Here is a 16,389-nt window from a genome sequence, read left to right on the forward strand (position 1 = left end):
TGCATCGTTATTTCCTGTCTTAATGCTTGCAAGTTCCTTTGCAAATGATGAGCGTTGCCTGGGATTGAGAAACTGAGCATCCTCTGCAACTTGGCCTTGTTCTGCTTGGCAGTTGGGCTCACTGAATTATGCCACACGTTCTGTCAGCTCTTAGTGCAAAGCTGCTTTCACCTTCCCTCTGGGTGCTCTCCATGCCACATTGTCATGCCAGCAGTTGCATGGAAATTCCCACTTGCCGGAACCCCTGCAACCTGCAGACAGACAGGGGACACTGGCTCAGTGGGGAGCTTGGAGCAGCCAGAAAGAGATGGGAATTCTTGATTCACAATGTTTGCAAAACGTGCCTGTCTCTTTGCAGTGACCTGTGAACAAGTGCAAAAGGTGTGAGACTCCCTGTTTCTTTAACCACAGGAGAAATATCTCTGATCTGAAATTTCCACTATCACTAGAAGTGGCTTTTTCTTCCATATTGACTTATTCTCCAAAAGAGTAATCAGGCACTGGAACGGGCAGCCAAGGAAGGTGGTGGAGTCACCACCCCTGGAGGTGTTCAACAAACATGTAGATATGATACTAAGGAATGTGGTTTAGTGGGCAGTATTGGTGGTAGGCGGATGGTTGGACCAGATTACCTTAGAGGTCTTTTCCAACCTTAATGAATCTATGATTCAATGATACTTCACCTTGCTCAGGATCAGAGGTCATCTGCTCAGGTGGGATTAAGATGTGCTCTTACAGGCAGAGAGCTCAAGGCAATACACTGGAAAAACATGAGCTACGATGTCTGCATCCTGCCTGGCCATGTTTATGGATTGTCTCTTTCACCTCTCTAAATGATATGTGAGCACTTCTGCTCTTCCATTTCCAGACTGCTGATTAGAGGTGCTGCCTGGGAGTGAATCACCAGCTTTGTTTTGTGTATGGAGCTCTATGAAGCAATTCTATACATCTCTTAGTGACTTGTGCATCAATATTTAGATTAAGGATGAGTTCTAGCCATGATAAAATTAACACCTGTGCTGAACTTGGCACATTTACATAAAGCCTTTAGAAAACCTTGGATGAAAACTCTGCAGAAAGCAAATTGTTATAAATGACTGTGGTGTATCACTCCATTTCTATTTACTGAGAGGAGTGAGAGTCACAGCGTGTCTGCAGCTCCAGGTGATGGGCAGCTGCCACAGCCAGGTGTGTGGGCACAGCTCAGTGTCCTGACTGGACACAGGGACATACAGCAGCATCATTTGGTTCCCTGAACACTTCCAGCTGCTCCCATGCCTAGTGCCCTGCTCATAGAGCAAAGGGTGTCTTTTTCTCTTTTCCTTTTAATAAGCAGCGTTCAATTAGCATCCTTAGAACAGCCTCCTCCTATGCTCCCACTGGGCACCGGATGGAGGAGGGTCGGCTCTCAGCTCTCTGAGTTCCTGGAAGAGCCGAAGCTCAGTGAAATGACCCCGGGGAGCGCTGGGCCTCCCGCAGAACTGCAGCGGGGGAGGGAGGGGGGGGTTGGCACAGCAAAGCCATGAGCCGGCTCCTGTGCTGCAGCCGCATGGCCTCAACCACATGGCCCAGGAAGGTGTCGGTGCTGCCTGCAGTACCCGCAGTGTCCTCAGTGCTGTTGGTGACCCGAAAGCTCAGCAGAGAATGTGTGCATGCCTTGCTTATATTACGGCTTTTTACTTCTGGATTAGACTCCCATTTGCTTGATGTTTTCTTTCACTAGCACTGTACTTGAAGGTCTGCTTTTAAGGAACAAACCTTGAATTGCAGGTTTCATGGTTGCAGATCTGTGTGCTTTTCCCCTTGTAGCTCTCTGCTGCTCTGTGACACACTCAGCTTTTGGGATTTGGGATCACACACACACTCAGCTTTCGGGGTTGTTGTCCTCCTACACACGCTCTGCTACTTACAGAGTTGCTTTGAGCTCATATCTTCTTTTATCAGAACCAGATGCCTTCTGCCCAGCATTTGAGGGCATTCAGGGAAGAGAGGGGAAATACCACCACAGACCTTATGGTGAGGGCCTAAGGAGATCAGCACTGAATGACAAATCTGCTCTGCTGCCATCTGGAAATGAAACAGCAGTGGCAAGGAACAATCTGGAAGCCTATTTCTGCCCCAGATTGCTGGGCTGTGTATCCCAAGGTGTGAGCGCCATGAAAGCAATCCCCCCACACACACAATGCTCCTCCCGGCTGCTGCAACCGGCTTCAGGGACACAAAAAATACAGTGTGTCTGCAACAGAGGCACTTGACATTTAAAGGCAGGGAAATGAAACTAATCAGATACACTGTGTAAAGACAGCGGGAGGGAAACACTACTTTGTAGCTGGTTTCTTTCCAAACATCATCTCTCTTGTCTCCCGTCATGCAGGCACAGCGTGCAGTAGGTATTGGCCGTCAGAAAGGTGTCACCAGGATGTTAATAGCAGCAGAATCCAACTTTCCATGTAAAGCTCATTAGCTGCTCAGGTGTCCGGGCAGCACCTGCTCCCTGCCAGCAGCGAGGAGCAGGATGGGGGATGGTGGGAGGGAGGGCTCAGCCCCAGCCAGCCCTGCAGGGAGAAGAAGGACGAGGGAAGGCCTCGTGGGTGCAGGCCCAAGAGACAGCTCTGGCTCCTGGGCTGGCAGGGCCTTGGCAACGTGGTTTATTTCACCCCACGGCTGTTCCCCCAGAGACAGGAGCGGGGATGGAGGTGGGCAGCATTGCCTCCTGTGTCACCCAGCTGCGCATGCGCCATCCCCACCAGCTCCCATGGCGCCAGCGAGTCACCTCTGTACATGGTGGCTTTGGGTCTGCCTGCCTTAGTGCCTACTAAGAGCACTGGTGTGAGCTTGACCTCAGCGGGGGCAGCGCCAGGAGCCGGCCCTTCTGTGTGCTGCTTTCCCCAGAACTGCTGGAGGTTGCTTCCAGCTGCACCGCAGGAGGCTCTTCAGTAGGGCCCATGTTGGATATAGGAACCTTTGCCCACTGCTCCTAAAGGACGCTGCCCAGCAGGAGGCTCCAGTCCAGGCTTTTAGTGCGGACTGTGCTGGCAGAGTGCTGGGAGACCCCCACACAAAGCCCCCTGCCCAGGCCTCCATGGGCATCTGTGCCACAGTGCACACCCAATGACCCAACCTGGGCAGATCTGAGCATCTCCACTGCCTCGCTGTGTTCTGGGTATAGCGCAGAGTGTTGGTTTCAGCTTAAGATAGCAATGGGAAGTGCCCGATAACCAGAATAACTGGTTTAAATGAACGCAGCCATGGTCTGTTTTGAATTTGATGTTGAAGAAATGACCTACTTTCTGCGGGAGTGCTGTCATTTTAAAGCAAATGTTAAATTGTTACTTGGTAACTGCGTAGGGTTTGAAGTGCCTTTAATAGTCCCACTCCGTCCTGGGCTGCTGCACTTTGTAGCCGTCTTTGTGTATCTTGAGGTCAGGCCGGTCACCGCGGATGGTAATCCTGTATGGCTGAGATATTTTCTGGTGAGCGGAAGGGAGGAAGGACATGAGCACAGAGAGAATAGAAAATAGCACAGCTACGGTTCTTTCCAGATAGGGAACAAGCTGGGAGGTTTGTGTCCATACAGATTCCTAGCACGTTTTTTGCTGATTATTGACTGAACCAGGACAGATGTTCATTTCAGAATGCGCCCTGATCCCAGGGTTCAGCAGCTGGTTCTGCTTTTCCTCCGGCTTATACCACAACATGTACATCTCATTTGACTTCCTTTCTTCCTGCATCAAAATGCTGTGTCCGGAAGGTGAAAGCTATGTGAGAAATCAGTGTTCTCTGTCATAAGCTGAGGTGGGCTTTAATCATCGGCTGCATCCAAAAGAGCGCTGAACTACTGATTAGACCAGCCACAGGAACGCTTAAGGGCAAGTGTGAAAAAACCCAATTCCCTTTTACTTTTGTTTCCTGAAGTTCTGCCTTTTGAAGTGTCCTCCTTCAAAAGCAAACAGTGAAACAGCAGGGCACAGGAAATATTTTTATCTCTGTAGCTGGTCAATGTAAACCCTATGTGGAGTGTTGACCTCCGCTAGCTACGTCATCTCATATTTGTTGGGTTGGCACATGAGATAGCTGGCTACCTGGAATTACCCAGTAACACATTCCCTTCTCATTAACTCATTTGTTTGTTATTAACTTCAGGGAGAGCTTTGAGAACTTTCAGTTTCTGCTCCTGGAATAATTATTGATGGTGGGTGTAGGGCTCACCATAGGATGTATAGCAAGTACTGAAAGCCTTTGGGGTTTTAGATCCATCTAAGCAACAGGCAGAAGAGTGGTGGTGTTGCTGTTGGCAGAGTGAGAAGAGAGGAGTAAGAAACAGCCTCTTTGACAGGTGGCTCTTTCCTTTGCCCCAAGTGTAAGAAAATATTCAGATTCTCAGGAAGAGGGTTGTCCTTGGGCTGAGGAGCTCGTTGACAAAGGTACTGCTTTTCTTTTTGAATTCCTCTAGAAAGAGCTGTTCCAGAGGAGGTGGTCATTAGAGAGATGCTGAGATGCTGGAAAATGTAACCCATGGGTCAGGCAGGAGGTGTTGGGGCTGTAGAGAGAAGGGCAAAACTGTGACCAGTCAGGGGCAGCGGCAGTGAAACCTTCCACTTTGTGTCACTGCAGTGCCCTAACTGGAAAGGGAAAAACTCCGCATCTCACAATGTACCAGAATCAATGGCTTTTGCAGCAGTGTTTCCCTGCTAACTTAGTGACTAAATCCTTCCTTTCTGCAAGCCTTCAGATTCTAAGCATGGAGGTGTTGTGGCATTTGCACACTCTGCTTGGATCCACTGCGTGTTCATCCCCCAAGTCAGCAGCCTGGCAGGTCACAGCAACCCCAGAGAGTTCGGTCAGCAGGAAAAGGTTTTGCATTCGCAGGGAAGCCTTCAATCTCCGGTGTTCTTGGAAAGGAAAGCAATAGAGGGGCCCCACACTGGCCCCAGCTGCTGTCCACTCAGCTGATGCAGCACTCCTGCAGGGCTGTGCTCCTTCCAAAGCTGCCTGCTGCATCTCAGTTTTCATAGTGCATGGCTGGAGGAAAGGAATTGAAGAAGGGTCAACTGCACAGAGTCTGAGGAGAATAGGAGCATTGTAAAACCAAAGGTTTTGAAGAGAAGGAGGTATTTTCATAGCAGAGATTTTCAGCAGGGTTCCCTGGATGTAATCCTAGGTCATGTTTAGGCTTTTCCAAATTTACATTTTAATCAGAAAGCTCCTTTTATGACTACTTAACCATTCCAGGCATGTGCGAACACATAGCATGTACACTGTGCAACGTGTTTCTTCAGAATATTTACAGCCTTGGAAGTAGTGATTTGAACTCTGCCTCTGCAGCATTTGGCAGTGACTGCTATGACATTTGCATGATGGGAAGAAGTGTTGCCAAGTTGGGTAACTTCTGACAAGTATAAACACAGTTCTGCCTTCCGCAAACTAGATTTCAAACTATATTGCTGTTCTGAGGAAGAGAAAGTCATGACATTAAAGAATACGCTGTCCTGATCAGCTCAGAAATCTCTCTGTTGGTGTGAGCTGAGCGAGTCTGTGAGGAATAAACAGCAAGGGATGGAGGGGTGGGATGGAGCAGGATGGGATGGTGTGGGAAGGGATGAGGATGGAATGGCATGGGGTGAGATGGGGTGAGATGGGATGGGATGGGATGGGATGGGATGGGATGGGATGGGATGGGATGGGATGGGATGGGCACTCCCAGAGCTTAGTGCTGTATCTTCTTCTCTCTTAGTCATAAACATAGCCTGAATATGTTGTTTGGGAGTTGCCATCACCAAAAGCTCGGTGTTAGCCAGTGTGAAAAGAGATTGCTGAAACGGGTCCAGCTTTGTCTCTCTGGTTTTCCATCTATCTAATGGTTAGATCCAAACTGGCCCTGCAGATGTACTGGTTGGTGTAGTTGCAGGTGAACTCAGGAGAAGCCAGAAGCTGATTGTACAATGAGTTTTCTTTTTGCTTTCCAAGAATAAACACTTGAGCTAGAATTTGTGCACACTGTGAGAAGGAAGGCCTTCCTTGTATGACATAAACTGCTCTTCAGTGTTGTTTCCTATACAGTGCCTTCCTCAAATGACAGATTACACCAGGAATTAAACTCTTGTCTTTAAAACCTAGAGTATTAAATAGGCCAAATTCAGCTGTGGAGTAAGTGAACTCCCGTTGCACCCCATGGGAAGTGAACCTGGATTTATCCCATTTTGTATTGCAGGTTTCACAGGCAGGGCTGTCAGTCAGAGCAGTGCTTTGCCAAGAGCTGCAGTCAGGACTGATGCAGCACCTCCCAGATCCAGGCAGTCCCGTGGCTGGGCTGTGCAGGCTGCCAGGCTACAGGCCAAGGCACTCAAGCCCTGGCTGTGCTCCACCGCTGGGATTTGGTTGACCAGCTCATCTCAGGTCCTTCCGTCTGGCAAAGTTATATCAGAAATTTCTGAGAAAATCCCACGTCTCTGATGATATGTTTGAGCAAGCTAATGCTCCAGTAGCCAATATTATTTCAGGGTTTTATTGTTGCCGTAGTTGCATGGTGTACAATAGAGCAAATGCCTTTCCTGAATAGAGCGCTCACTTAATACCTATTTTTACAATAATTGGCATCATATTCATGTTCGTAACTCAAATTTGAACTGCTGCAAAGTACAGTTATACAACAGTTAGGAAGTAATGGCGCTTCAGGAAAAAAGCCTTGCCAGTTAGGGCTGAGAAAGAGGAGCAGAAGGATGCTCCTGTTCCCAAAAGGAAAGCTCTTTTCTACAAGCCTGGCATGCTCTGTAGGATGGGAGTAGTCCCAAAGGGTCCCTCCCCTGCTAGGATGGGCTGCTTGCTCTGCCAGCTGCTCTTCTCTGTACCTGAGCTACTCAGATGGTGATTGTGTAGGAATATATGATCATCTTCTCATGGAGCTGACCCTGAAGCCCTGCAGAGTATCTCCCACTGCAACCAATACTGGAGGACTAGAAGGAGGATGTGAGGACTGAACCCTGGTGGTTTGCAGTAAAATTTTCCTTTTTCATCAAGCTTCATCTTCATCTTTAACAAATACCAGCTGAAGTTCTGAAGCTTTGTTGTACACACACACACAGATGTGGTGGGTGCATTATCCCTGGAGACTTTGTAGGCAAGGCTGGACCAAGCTCTGAGCAACCCAATGGAGCTGTGCACATCCCTGTTGATTGCAAGGGAATTGGACTAGATGACCTTTACAGGTCCTATCCCACTCGAAGGATTCTATGATTCTATTCCTTACACCCTCCAAATGATTGCATTAAGTTCCAAATTGTGTTTTCCTTATGAGAACCTTACTCACAGTTTCCTTGTGGTGTGTGTTGCCCAGGCAGATAGCAGAACTGTGGAATGACTTTACTTCATCATGTCTATGCTTTGCCTGCCAGTGACCTCCTCTGAACAATATACTCTCTTTTTTTTTCTCAATTGAAAAACAAACAAACCCTAATTCTTGCTAAAATCTGAAATGCAGTGTTTGTGTACGCTCACCAGTCTATCCCATACCACCACTGAGAACCTCTATGCTGGTTTTGTTCCTAGCCCTGTTTGTCATTTTCCTTCAGGCCAGTTTTTGCTGTATGCAGAGGTGATGACGGCCGCCTGGCTCACTCCCCAGGGCTGCTTTCCCTGCTCACTGAGCAATGTGTAGCACAAGCCACACGACCTCTGTGCTTTACAGCAACGTAAGTAGAGCATCAAAGTGGGGCTGAGGCAGCATTAACCTCATAGATTCTCTTTCTCAGACAGCGCTTTTCCCTGTGCTGCAGCCCTTGGGGCTGTGGTGGGTGTAGGGCTGGGATGCAGTGTTCATCCTTCCAGGAGCACTGCACGAGTTCCAGCAGCATCAGCAGGGGATGAAGGAGGGCTGTGATTAAGTGGATCTGGGCAGATTTGAACATGAGAGCATGACTGGACAGAGCTGAAGCATCACACATCCACTGCCCAGTGAACTGTAATAAAAATTTCTGTAATTGCACAGGTAATGGATGAGATGAGACCAGCAGTGGAATTTGGACTGGAAGTGCCATGTAATAATTTGACTGCTGTAATGTGCTTGACTGTGTCTGCTGTAAGAGGGTGAAACACACCCCGTTCCTCACTAGCTCATCTGCCCTGGGTGAAGGGAAGTGAAGCTCCTGAGAGGATGTGTGGAGAGGAGAGGGATTTTAGCAAATCTGAGAGGAAAGGATCATGTGCACGTTAGCAGGTTATTTTTCCCTTCCATGTGTTGCTGTTTCAAAAAGCTGATTATTTAAGACAGAAAATGTTACCGTATGTGCCTGATAAACTGCAGGGCATTTCTGCTCTGGCAGGGAGCCATGCTAGCATGGTTTCAGTCATGAACTGGGATTTCTGTTCCCTGTTGTGTCAGTCTGCTTCTCAAAGAAGGCTCCGTGTCCATGTGCAGAAACTGCAGAAGGAGAGAGCCCAGCCCGTCTGTCCTACAGTGCCTCGGGAAACTGAGAGCTGCCCCTAGGAGAGGTGCTGTGTGGTACTTCGGCAGCAGGATGGGTCAGGTGGTGTTTCCATGAATGCTCCTGTTCCCAGAGTGTGGGTCTCCATTGCAAAAAATGAAGTCAGTCCACACGGAGGTTTGGGACAGGAGTTCTCAGAAGGTGAAGTTGTTTGCTCTCAGGAAATGTGCTGAAGATGCAGGAGTGGGAGTCATTAAGATAACGTGTGATTGCTGTGCTGTGTTGGCTTAACTCATGACCATCACTTCTGCAGAAAGGGAACAGCAGGGTTTTGTGTGTGCAGCAATGGGAAAAGTTCAGCCCAGCTAAGAGACAAGGAAAGTACTGAGTAAGGTATCAGTATTTCCCAGGGTTTTCCAAGTTCCCTTTTGAAAGTGGATGCAGATTTATTTTCATTTTTCCATTTTTTTCAGTATTTTCCCCACTCTACATCCCTTTTCTTTTTTTCCCATAGAAGAGAAGGGATGTGGTTGTTTTTAAGAACTTAACCCCAAGCAGGACATTCTGTTGCCAGTTTCCTGCCTGGTGTGCAATGGAAACCTATTGATGAAGGTCTGAAATGTTGTTTGCTGGTGTGTGGCAGCCCCATGACTTGCATAAAAAGGGCAGCAGATGCTTAGGATGACCTCTCAGCACAACGCCAAGCCTTGCAACTGATGCATTAGGATAATGGAAGGATTTCATTGGGAATGTAGGGTTTTTTTCTGAGCATGTTTTGGTTTCTGTTCCCCTGGGAGATGAGTGTGGAGAGGTGGCAGCAGAGCCTGTAGCAGCAGAGGGTTCCCTGGTGTGCAACCCATGTCTGCCCACAGTGGGGCAGGTGGGGTGGCCTCAGGACGAGGGCAGGAAGCTGGAGCTGTCAGCCTCCATCCAGAGCTGGTCTGTGCTTTTTGAGCTCCTCTTTCAACACCCCCATGAGCAGAATTTTTCTTTGAGGCCAACGTCAAGCCTGTTGTAAACAAGTTACCAAACTTCCAGCTACGTTCCATCTCCTTTCCCCTAGATTGTAGTGGTTTTCTATGGCACGCAGAAGCAATACAAAAATCACCCCTTTCTTTTTCTACATCCTTAAACAGTGTTCCTTCGGCCCTTGGCAAGGTGGGACCCAGGGTCTGCTGCTGCCTGACTGTGCAGCAGAACCCAGGCCACACTGCTGACAGCTACAAAGGTCTTTCCCTTTCAGCTGTTTAAAAGAAATGGGCAAAACTACCCAGCCTCCCCAGGGAGGGTCTCTGACTATCAAAGGCACTCATCCATCTGGATTTCACCAAAGACTTACACACTGAGTGGCTTTAAAATATATTTAAAATGTTTATTGAAAATCCAAGTTCAGTGAATTTTAACAAACTGTTCAAGATAGAAGAAACTGACTTCTGGAGTAACGTTATTGTTTAATCCTTGTATTGCAGTAGCACCTAGAGAACCCTATTGTGCTAGATGCGGTACAGACAACGGAGGTGGTCCCTGCCCAGATGAGCTTACAGCCCCCAGCTCAGCACCTGCTGGTGGTTAACCAGCCCTTCCTTCTCCTTACACACTTCTGCCCACTTAGCTGCACTCTCCTGTGGGCAATGAGGTCAAACCTGCAAGCTTGGTTTCCCCATTGCCCTCGCAGAGGTAAGATCAAGTAGGCAGGAGGTTTTGGAGAGCTGAACAACTTGCCTGTTCCCACTGCACGTTTCTCAGACTGAGTTGTAATGTGTGCTGTACAAACCTAGGCTGTGGCTAAGCCATGTGGGCTTCCTGAGATCACTGCTGCTCCTGACAGAGCTGTGGTTTCCTTGTTCCCAGTGTCCTCAGGCAGAGAGGTGTTTGGATAAAAGGAAGCCTTGACAGTGGTTTTATGTTTTATGTTACTTTAAAAAAAAAAACAAAAAACAAAAAAAAACCGTTTTTGTTTTGCCTTTTAAGTTCTCATTCAGTGCCTCCCCATGGATGCTGCCATATGGGGCAAAGTGGAAGGGTACAATAAAAAGCCAACCTGACATCACACACTGCCAATCATTGAAGTATCAAAAACAAAGCTTGCAAGAGCACAAGCCTGTATAAATGTGGGGAAGAAAAAAATAGTACACAGATTGAGCACACTGGGGCATCTCGGCCCTTTGGGCAACTTTCACTTAGGGTGGAAGAAACTCCACCTGCTTTTTGAGCTTGTCTCCTGGGTCACTGTCCCATCCTTTCTCACCTCCTCTCAGTTCTCCGAGATAGCTGGGATTTGTCTCTAATAATTCACAGAGCCTTGGAGAGGTCCAGGGAGGGATGAGCGAGGAACTCTTGTAATTGCTTCAAGCTTGACAAAGGTATAGAGTCTCATAGGAGAAAAAGAATCAACAGTTTCTCCAGTCCTGTGTATAAATCCTAGAGCTTGAAGTGGCTCCTACAGCCTGGGGGGAAATGGGATTGTGGAATGAAGAAGGAGCTCTGCCTCGTTTGAGGGCAGAGCCCAGCTGCCCTATGCTTCCCTGCAAAGAGCTGCAGAGAGCCACTGTGTCTCATTCAAAGGGGCATGAAAGGGATGGGCTCTGAGATGTAAACCCAGAGCAGAACATCTATTTAAAGATAACAAACATGCAAGTCTGAAAAAGGGGGAGGAGAGGTCTGGACCTTGGCAGAGAAAGAAGTTAAACATGGTTTCCAGCGCGTGCTAGAACAGGGCTCTGATGGAAGCCACATGGCTTGGGAATGGCGCTGGCAGCACAGCGTGCTGTGAGCGGGGCGGAAGGACGGCTCTTCCTGCTGAGGTGCGTGTCACTTGTTACCCCCCCAATAAATAAATAAATAGCCTGAAGCCGTGCGGCACTGGCACAGCTCAGCAGGGCTGTCCCCAAACCCGGTCAAGGAGGCACCGTTTGGAACGGGGCTCACAACACCACCCCGCACCAGCTGCCCTGCCAGCAAGTCCCTCCGCCTGCAGGTGGGAGAGCTGGCTTTGTGGTTCCTCATTTTGTCACTAACGTCCTTCTGAGATGGAGAGGGTGACAGAACAGGATGAGTGTTCCCTGGCCCAAGCTCAGTATCCAGCAGCTCTGCTCGGAATTCTCGAGGAAGAAGGGCTTCCTCCAGCAGTACCCCCAGTGCACAGCGTGCATCTCTGGGGTAGGTGCAAACTGCCCCAGTGTGCTCTGAGGTTACAGTGCTCAGCCCCTGCAGCTGGGAGGGAAAATCCTCCTTACCTGCAGCGCTGGGTCTGGGTGCAGCCAGCTGAGCCCCACAGCCCAGGAGTCTGCAGGAGTTTGGATGCGGACAGCAGGGACCTGCTGCAGGTGTGGGTGCAGATCCACATCCAAATTCCCACAGGTTTTTGGCTGCCAGGTGGCTGGGAGCCTTTAATTCTATCTCAAAAAGAAACAAAACAAAACAAAACAAAACAAACAAACAAAAAAGAAACAATAAAATAAAAGGTGCATTTAAAATATCATGAGGAGAGAAACTGCCATGGAAATAAATAGCGAAAATAACAAGGTGAACATCTGTGTCACAGCAACTCTGAATTCAAGTAGTGTGCACATGCCTACAGCACTTTCTCACGGCCGCCATTGGCTCGGCCCGAGGATCAGAGCTCAGGTGATGCCCCGGTGTTGGGACAGCCAGCTCCTCCCTGTTGGAATGGATGTGGAGGGATGGGGAGAGGAGGGCGGTGCAGTCTGTGCAGTCAGTGCCGTGCAGTTCCCACCCGGTGCTGGTGGGACAAGGACATGCCAAGTTCTCTCGCCCTGCTCCCACCCAACGTGCCCAAGAGGCAGCAGCTGTGCCTCAGAGCTGGAAGGGGTATTGCTTCAGGTAGTCCCCCATCCTCCGGGGCAGCGGCAGTCGCTCCACCTCGGTCGTGCAGCGGTTGATACGCAGCCGGCACAGGTGCTGCAGGCTGGGGATGCTGTCCCGGCGGCCCAGCGGCCGGAGGAGCTTCAGGTGCACGGCCGCTACCGCCACCTCCTTCTGCACAGGGGGCAGCGGGGCCGGCGGTGGGTAGGGTGCTTCGCTCTTGCTTTCTGTCGTGCAGGACGTGACATAGTGCTGGATGAGGCTGACCACGTCTGGGAAGGCCAGGATGCGGGGCTTGGACAAGTAGTTGGAGTCCAGGCGGAACTTGCTGTCAGCGTATTCGATGCGCACGTTGGTGGGACCGCGGTTGGTCTTGACCGAGAGTGTGAACAGGTAGCTGGGGTGCGTGCTGTCCCGCACCAGGAAGGTGCCCTCGGGCATCTTCTGCAGGTGCTGCTTGGCCTCGCTGGCTGTGATGGAGCCCCAGTACCAGCCTGGAAAAGTGCCCAGAGAGCATTTGTTAGGGAAGGAGCATGCCAGAGGGGCAGCAGCAGCGGGCTGGGGCTGGGAGCAGCAGAGCTGGAGCCAGGTGCGTGCTGCATTCGACCACCCCACACCCCTTGCCCCAGGCCAGCTCTTACCAGACTCCCGCAGATAGGAGAAGGTCTTTGCAATGCAGAGGAGATCTTCCTCGGGGTCCCGTGTCTGAGGCGCGCTGCTGTCTGGCTCCGGTGCTGCAAAGGTGGGCGCAGGCTCCTCTGGGAAGGCCGGAACCGGGAGGGGCTGCATGATGTGCTCCGTCAGATCCTCTGCGATGCCGTGCAGCGACAGCCTTTGGATCTTCTCCTCTGCCAGCAAGGGGTGAGGTCTGAAACAAAGGACGCAGCACATTACCTCTCTTGGCCGTGAAGGACCGCTTGGTGCATGCTGCCTTGTGCTACAGCATGCTATGTTCTACAAGCAGACTGCAATAACATTACATTCCACACTGAGATCAGCACATGGGATCATAGAATCACAGCACAGTTGGGTTGGAAGGGACCTCTCAGCCCCCATCCCCAGCCCTGCCGTGGGCTGGCTGCTGCTCGGGGCCCCTGCATGGCCTGGGACACCCCCAGGGATGGCACCCACAGCTCTGGAAGGAAAGATGTAGCTGAAGATGAGCCGTAAGGAACAGGGGAGACATCGACCTATTTCACCTTGGAAAAGGTGCTCTGTCTGCAATGTGAAATCTGTTGATTTTAAATGTTGGCTTTTAATTGGTAGTTTCAGAGGCAATGAGCTTCATAGCAGCTTTCCAGCTTCATGGTTACAAGCTGGAGCATTTCTGCATCTCTCAATGACTCTGTTAGTCATTTTCTGTACTATAATTAGAAGCAGAATTGGGAATTGCTTGGGTTGTGTCCTACCTGCTTTCTACTGAAACGACCCTGAAATGTTCTGCTAGTGCTAAGGGCGAGCTGCCTGGGTAGCAGAGTGATGGGAGACCCCAGCTCAGCCAAACCCCTGCACCACACAGACCCGACACTCAAGGGCACTCTGGGGACATTGATGTAAGCATCAACCTCGGGGTTATTGCAGGACACCACGGGGCTCTGAGCACCACGGCCAGGGCACGGCTCTGCACCCCAGCAAAACCTCGCTGCCACTCCGTGTCCCACACTGTGTCCCCCACGTGCTCGAGGCGATCAGAACAAAAGGTGAACGGGGCTGTCCCTGCCCTGCAGAACCCGCGGGGACCGCAGAGGTGACAGCGCTGCTCCTGCGGCACTGCAGGAAGGAGCTGAGGCTGCGGTGCTTCCCCTCCCGTCGGATCCTTCTGTGCCTTACATGAACTATGGCCCTTCAGGGACGGACTTGGACGTGCTGTGAGGTGTTTGCTGGGGACAGCAGCGGGAAGCAGAAGGGGCTGGGGAGGAAAGCAGGCTGGGCAGAGCCTGAAGGCGATTTCTCCATGATTTAAGAGTGAGCGCCTATCAGTGCTGTGAGCCTGCACTTCTAACAGCACAGTGGTTAAGGGCTGTGTGAAACCAGTGGTAGCAATGCACCTACAAAGGGACAACACTGTTGCCTATGTGAGACTTGGCAAACCCCCACCATCCTGCGGCTCTTTAGAAAAGAGCGTTCCTCCAGCACTCAGTCAAGCAGGATATCTGCTGTCTTGCAGGGCATGTGACCCTCGTTTTTTCATTCCTATCTATGGGGCAGCCCCTATCTCCCCCATATCTCGTGCCACAGGGGTGGCTCTCTGTGCCTCACAGTGAACTGAGTGCTCGGTGTTCCCGGTGCCGGCTGCTGGTACATGGCTTCCCCCAGGCATCCCCTGAGCTGTGGCTGCAGGGGAAGGGGTGACGCTCCTGAAGCCCCGTGGCTGTCCACCTCTCTGCAGCACTCTCCCAACACACGGCTGCCTGCATTCCCGGGAATGGACGTTCCCTGCTGCCCACATCTCTGCCACCTCACACCTTTGTGTACCACTGTCCCAGTTCCAGGCCTCCTTGCTAATTTCTCCTGGCAGCTTTTCTGGCCCACCAGTTCTGAACACGAGGAAAACTTTTTTTTGTCCCTAGCATGGAACCTTACACTTCTTTTTTCCTTTTTCTACTCCCATCTCCTTCCCTCTGCCTTGTGCCCTGGAAATGGAGTTCAGAGCAACTCGATGGGACCAGGGGGGAGTTAAATCATCCCGGTAAGCTGCTCCATAGGGAAGGTGGTGGCACAGAGAGGCTGTGAGCGGGGAGAGTGGCTCCGACACGGGAGGGACGGCAGAGGGACGGGGCAGTGGCCGCCGGCAGCGATGTGCGGAGCGCTGCGGGAGGGTCTGCTGGGAAGGAGCCGCAGGAGACGGGTGTGCGGGCACGGAGCACTCGGCCCTGCATGGGGAAATGCTTGGAAATAAGCGCCTGTAGGAAAGAAAGCGGGGAGAAGAACGCGGAGATCAGGGCGGGTGGTGGGCACGAGTGTTGCGCCGGGAGGAAAACAAACGTAGAAAAGCGGCAGAGGGGGGACTAGAGAGAAGCGGCGACAGAACGTCCCCGCACGCCAGCCCTGAGTGTGTCCCAGCGCCCGGGCAAGGAGAGTTCAGAAAACAGATCCTCCGCTCAGGGCTGAGTTCGGCTCTGCAGTTTCTGCCCTACTCGGTGAAACTCGCGAACAGGGCGCAGCGCAGCGCGGCGACGGACCGCGGGGCCGCACGGCGGATCGGGGCTGCGGGAGCGACCACGGGAGGGGGGAACCGGGAGGAGCCGGGGTACGGCCGGCTGCGGAGCTGCGGTGCATCGGGAGGTTCCGGTGCGGGTGCCCCGGGCCGAGCGGTGAACGCGCTTCGCCGGGGCGGTGAGAACCGAGAGCAAAGAGGAGCGAGGGGAGGGGTCGGTAAGTGAGAGCTCCGCCGCCCGTGGAGCAGAGCGCTGGGGAAGCGTGAGTGGGGCACGGGGAGCGGAGAGCGAGCGCTGCCCCGGGACCCCGCGGGCTGACCGCGCTGCGTCCCAACTACCCGGCACAGAAAAGCGCTGGGTTCGGAAGGCACCGCGCTGTCCGGCACGGCGATGTTCTCAGCAGCGCACAACGCTCCGGGGCTGCAGGGCTCCCAGCGCCGCCGGGTCCCGCCGGCGCCCCACGTCCGCTTAGTACCATTTGTCCTCCACCTCCTCCCACCCCGAAGCGGCGAACCACGCGCGGAAAGCGAGGAACTCGGGGCGGCACTTACCCCGGGACGCAGAGGATCATGTCACTCCCGGGCCAGGGGAAGAGCATCAGGGTCTCGGCAGGGGCAGCGCCCGTCCTCCCCGCTGTGCCCGGCCGCGCTGTGCCCCGTCCCGCACTCCGGAGGCGGCGGTGAAGCGGTGCGGTACGGAGCGGTGCGGTGCGGTCCGATCCTCCAGCGGAGCGTGCTCAGAAAGAAGCGTTCGGGGCGCTGGGCGTTAATAATAAATAGACGTGAAGGAATAAATACGGTCCCCGAGAGCGCTGGGGAGGGACGCGCGTCTCGACCCGGGCTGCACAAGTACTGGGGCTCGGCGAGAAAAAAAACCCGCTAAGTAATCTTTTGTTTGCCCCTTTTAATCTGTTCCAGGAAGCGAGGGATTCCTGGAATCGCATTGTATTCGCATCACTCTTCCGATAGCAGCCACGCGAGGAGAAA

At 52.0% G+C, this 16,389-nt stretch overlaps 2 protein-coding genes across 8 annotated transcripts in view; one reads left to right on the forward strand and one right to left on the reverse strand.

Annotated features, from left to right (window-relative positions):
- The window catches only part of HEMK1 (HemK methyltransferase family member 1), an 85,343-nt gene extending 68,954 nt beyond the window's left edge, over positions 1–16,389 (forward strand). For all 7 annotated transcript variants that reach the window (XM_015874504.2, XM_032447318.1, XM_015874500.1 and 4 more), the window contains one exon: positions 16,321–16,389. The gene's annotated coding sequence lies outside the window, so the exon portion shown is untranslated. The remainder of the gene's footprint in view (positions 1–16,320) is intronic.
- On the reverse strand, positions 9,768–16,321 carry CISH (cytokine inducible SH2 containing protein). Its single transcript, XM_015874506.2, has 3 exons — positions 15,955–16,321; positions 12,887–13,113; positions 9,768–12,739 (listed from the first exon to the last, which is right to left on the reverse strand). The coding sequence occupies exons 1-3, from the start codon at positions 15,999–16,001 to the stop codon at positions 12,237–12,239; spliced, it is 777 nt and encodes a 258-aa protein (XP_015729992.1). The 5' UTR covers positions 16,002–16,321; the 3' UTR covers positions 9,768–12,236.

Source organism: Coturnix japonica, chromosome 12, assembly GCF_001577835.2.
Source record: "Coturnix japonica isolate 7356 chromosome 12, Coturnix japonica 2.1, whole genome shotgun sequence".
NCBI lineage: Eukaryota > Metazoa > Chordata > Aves > Galliformes > Phasianidae > Coturnix > Coturnix japonica.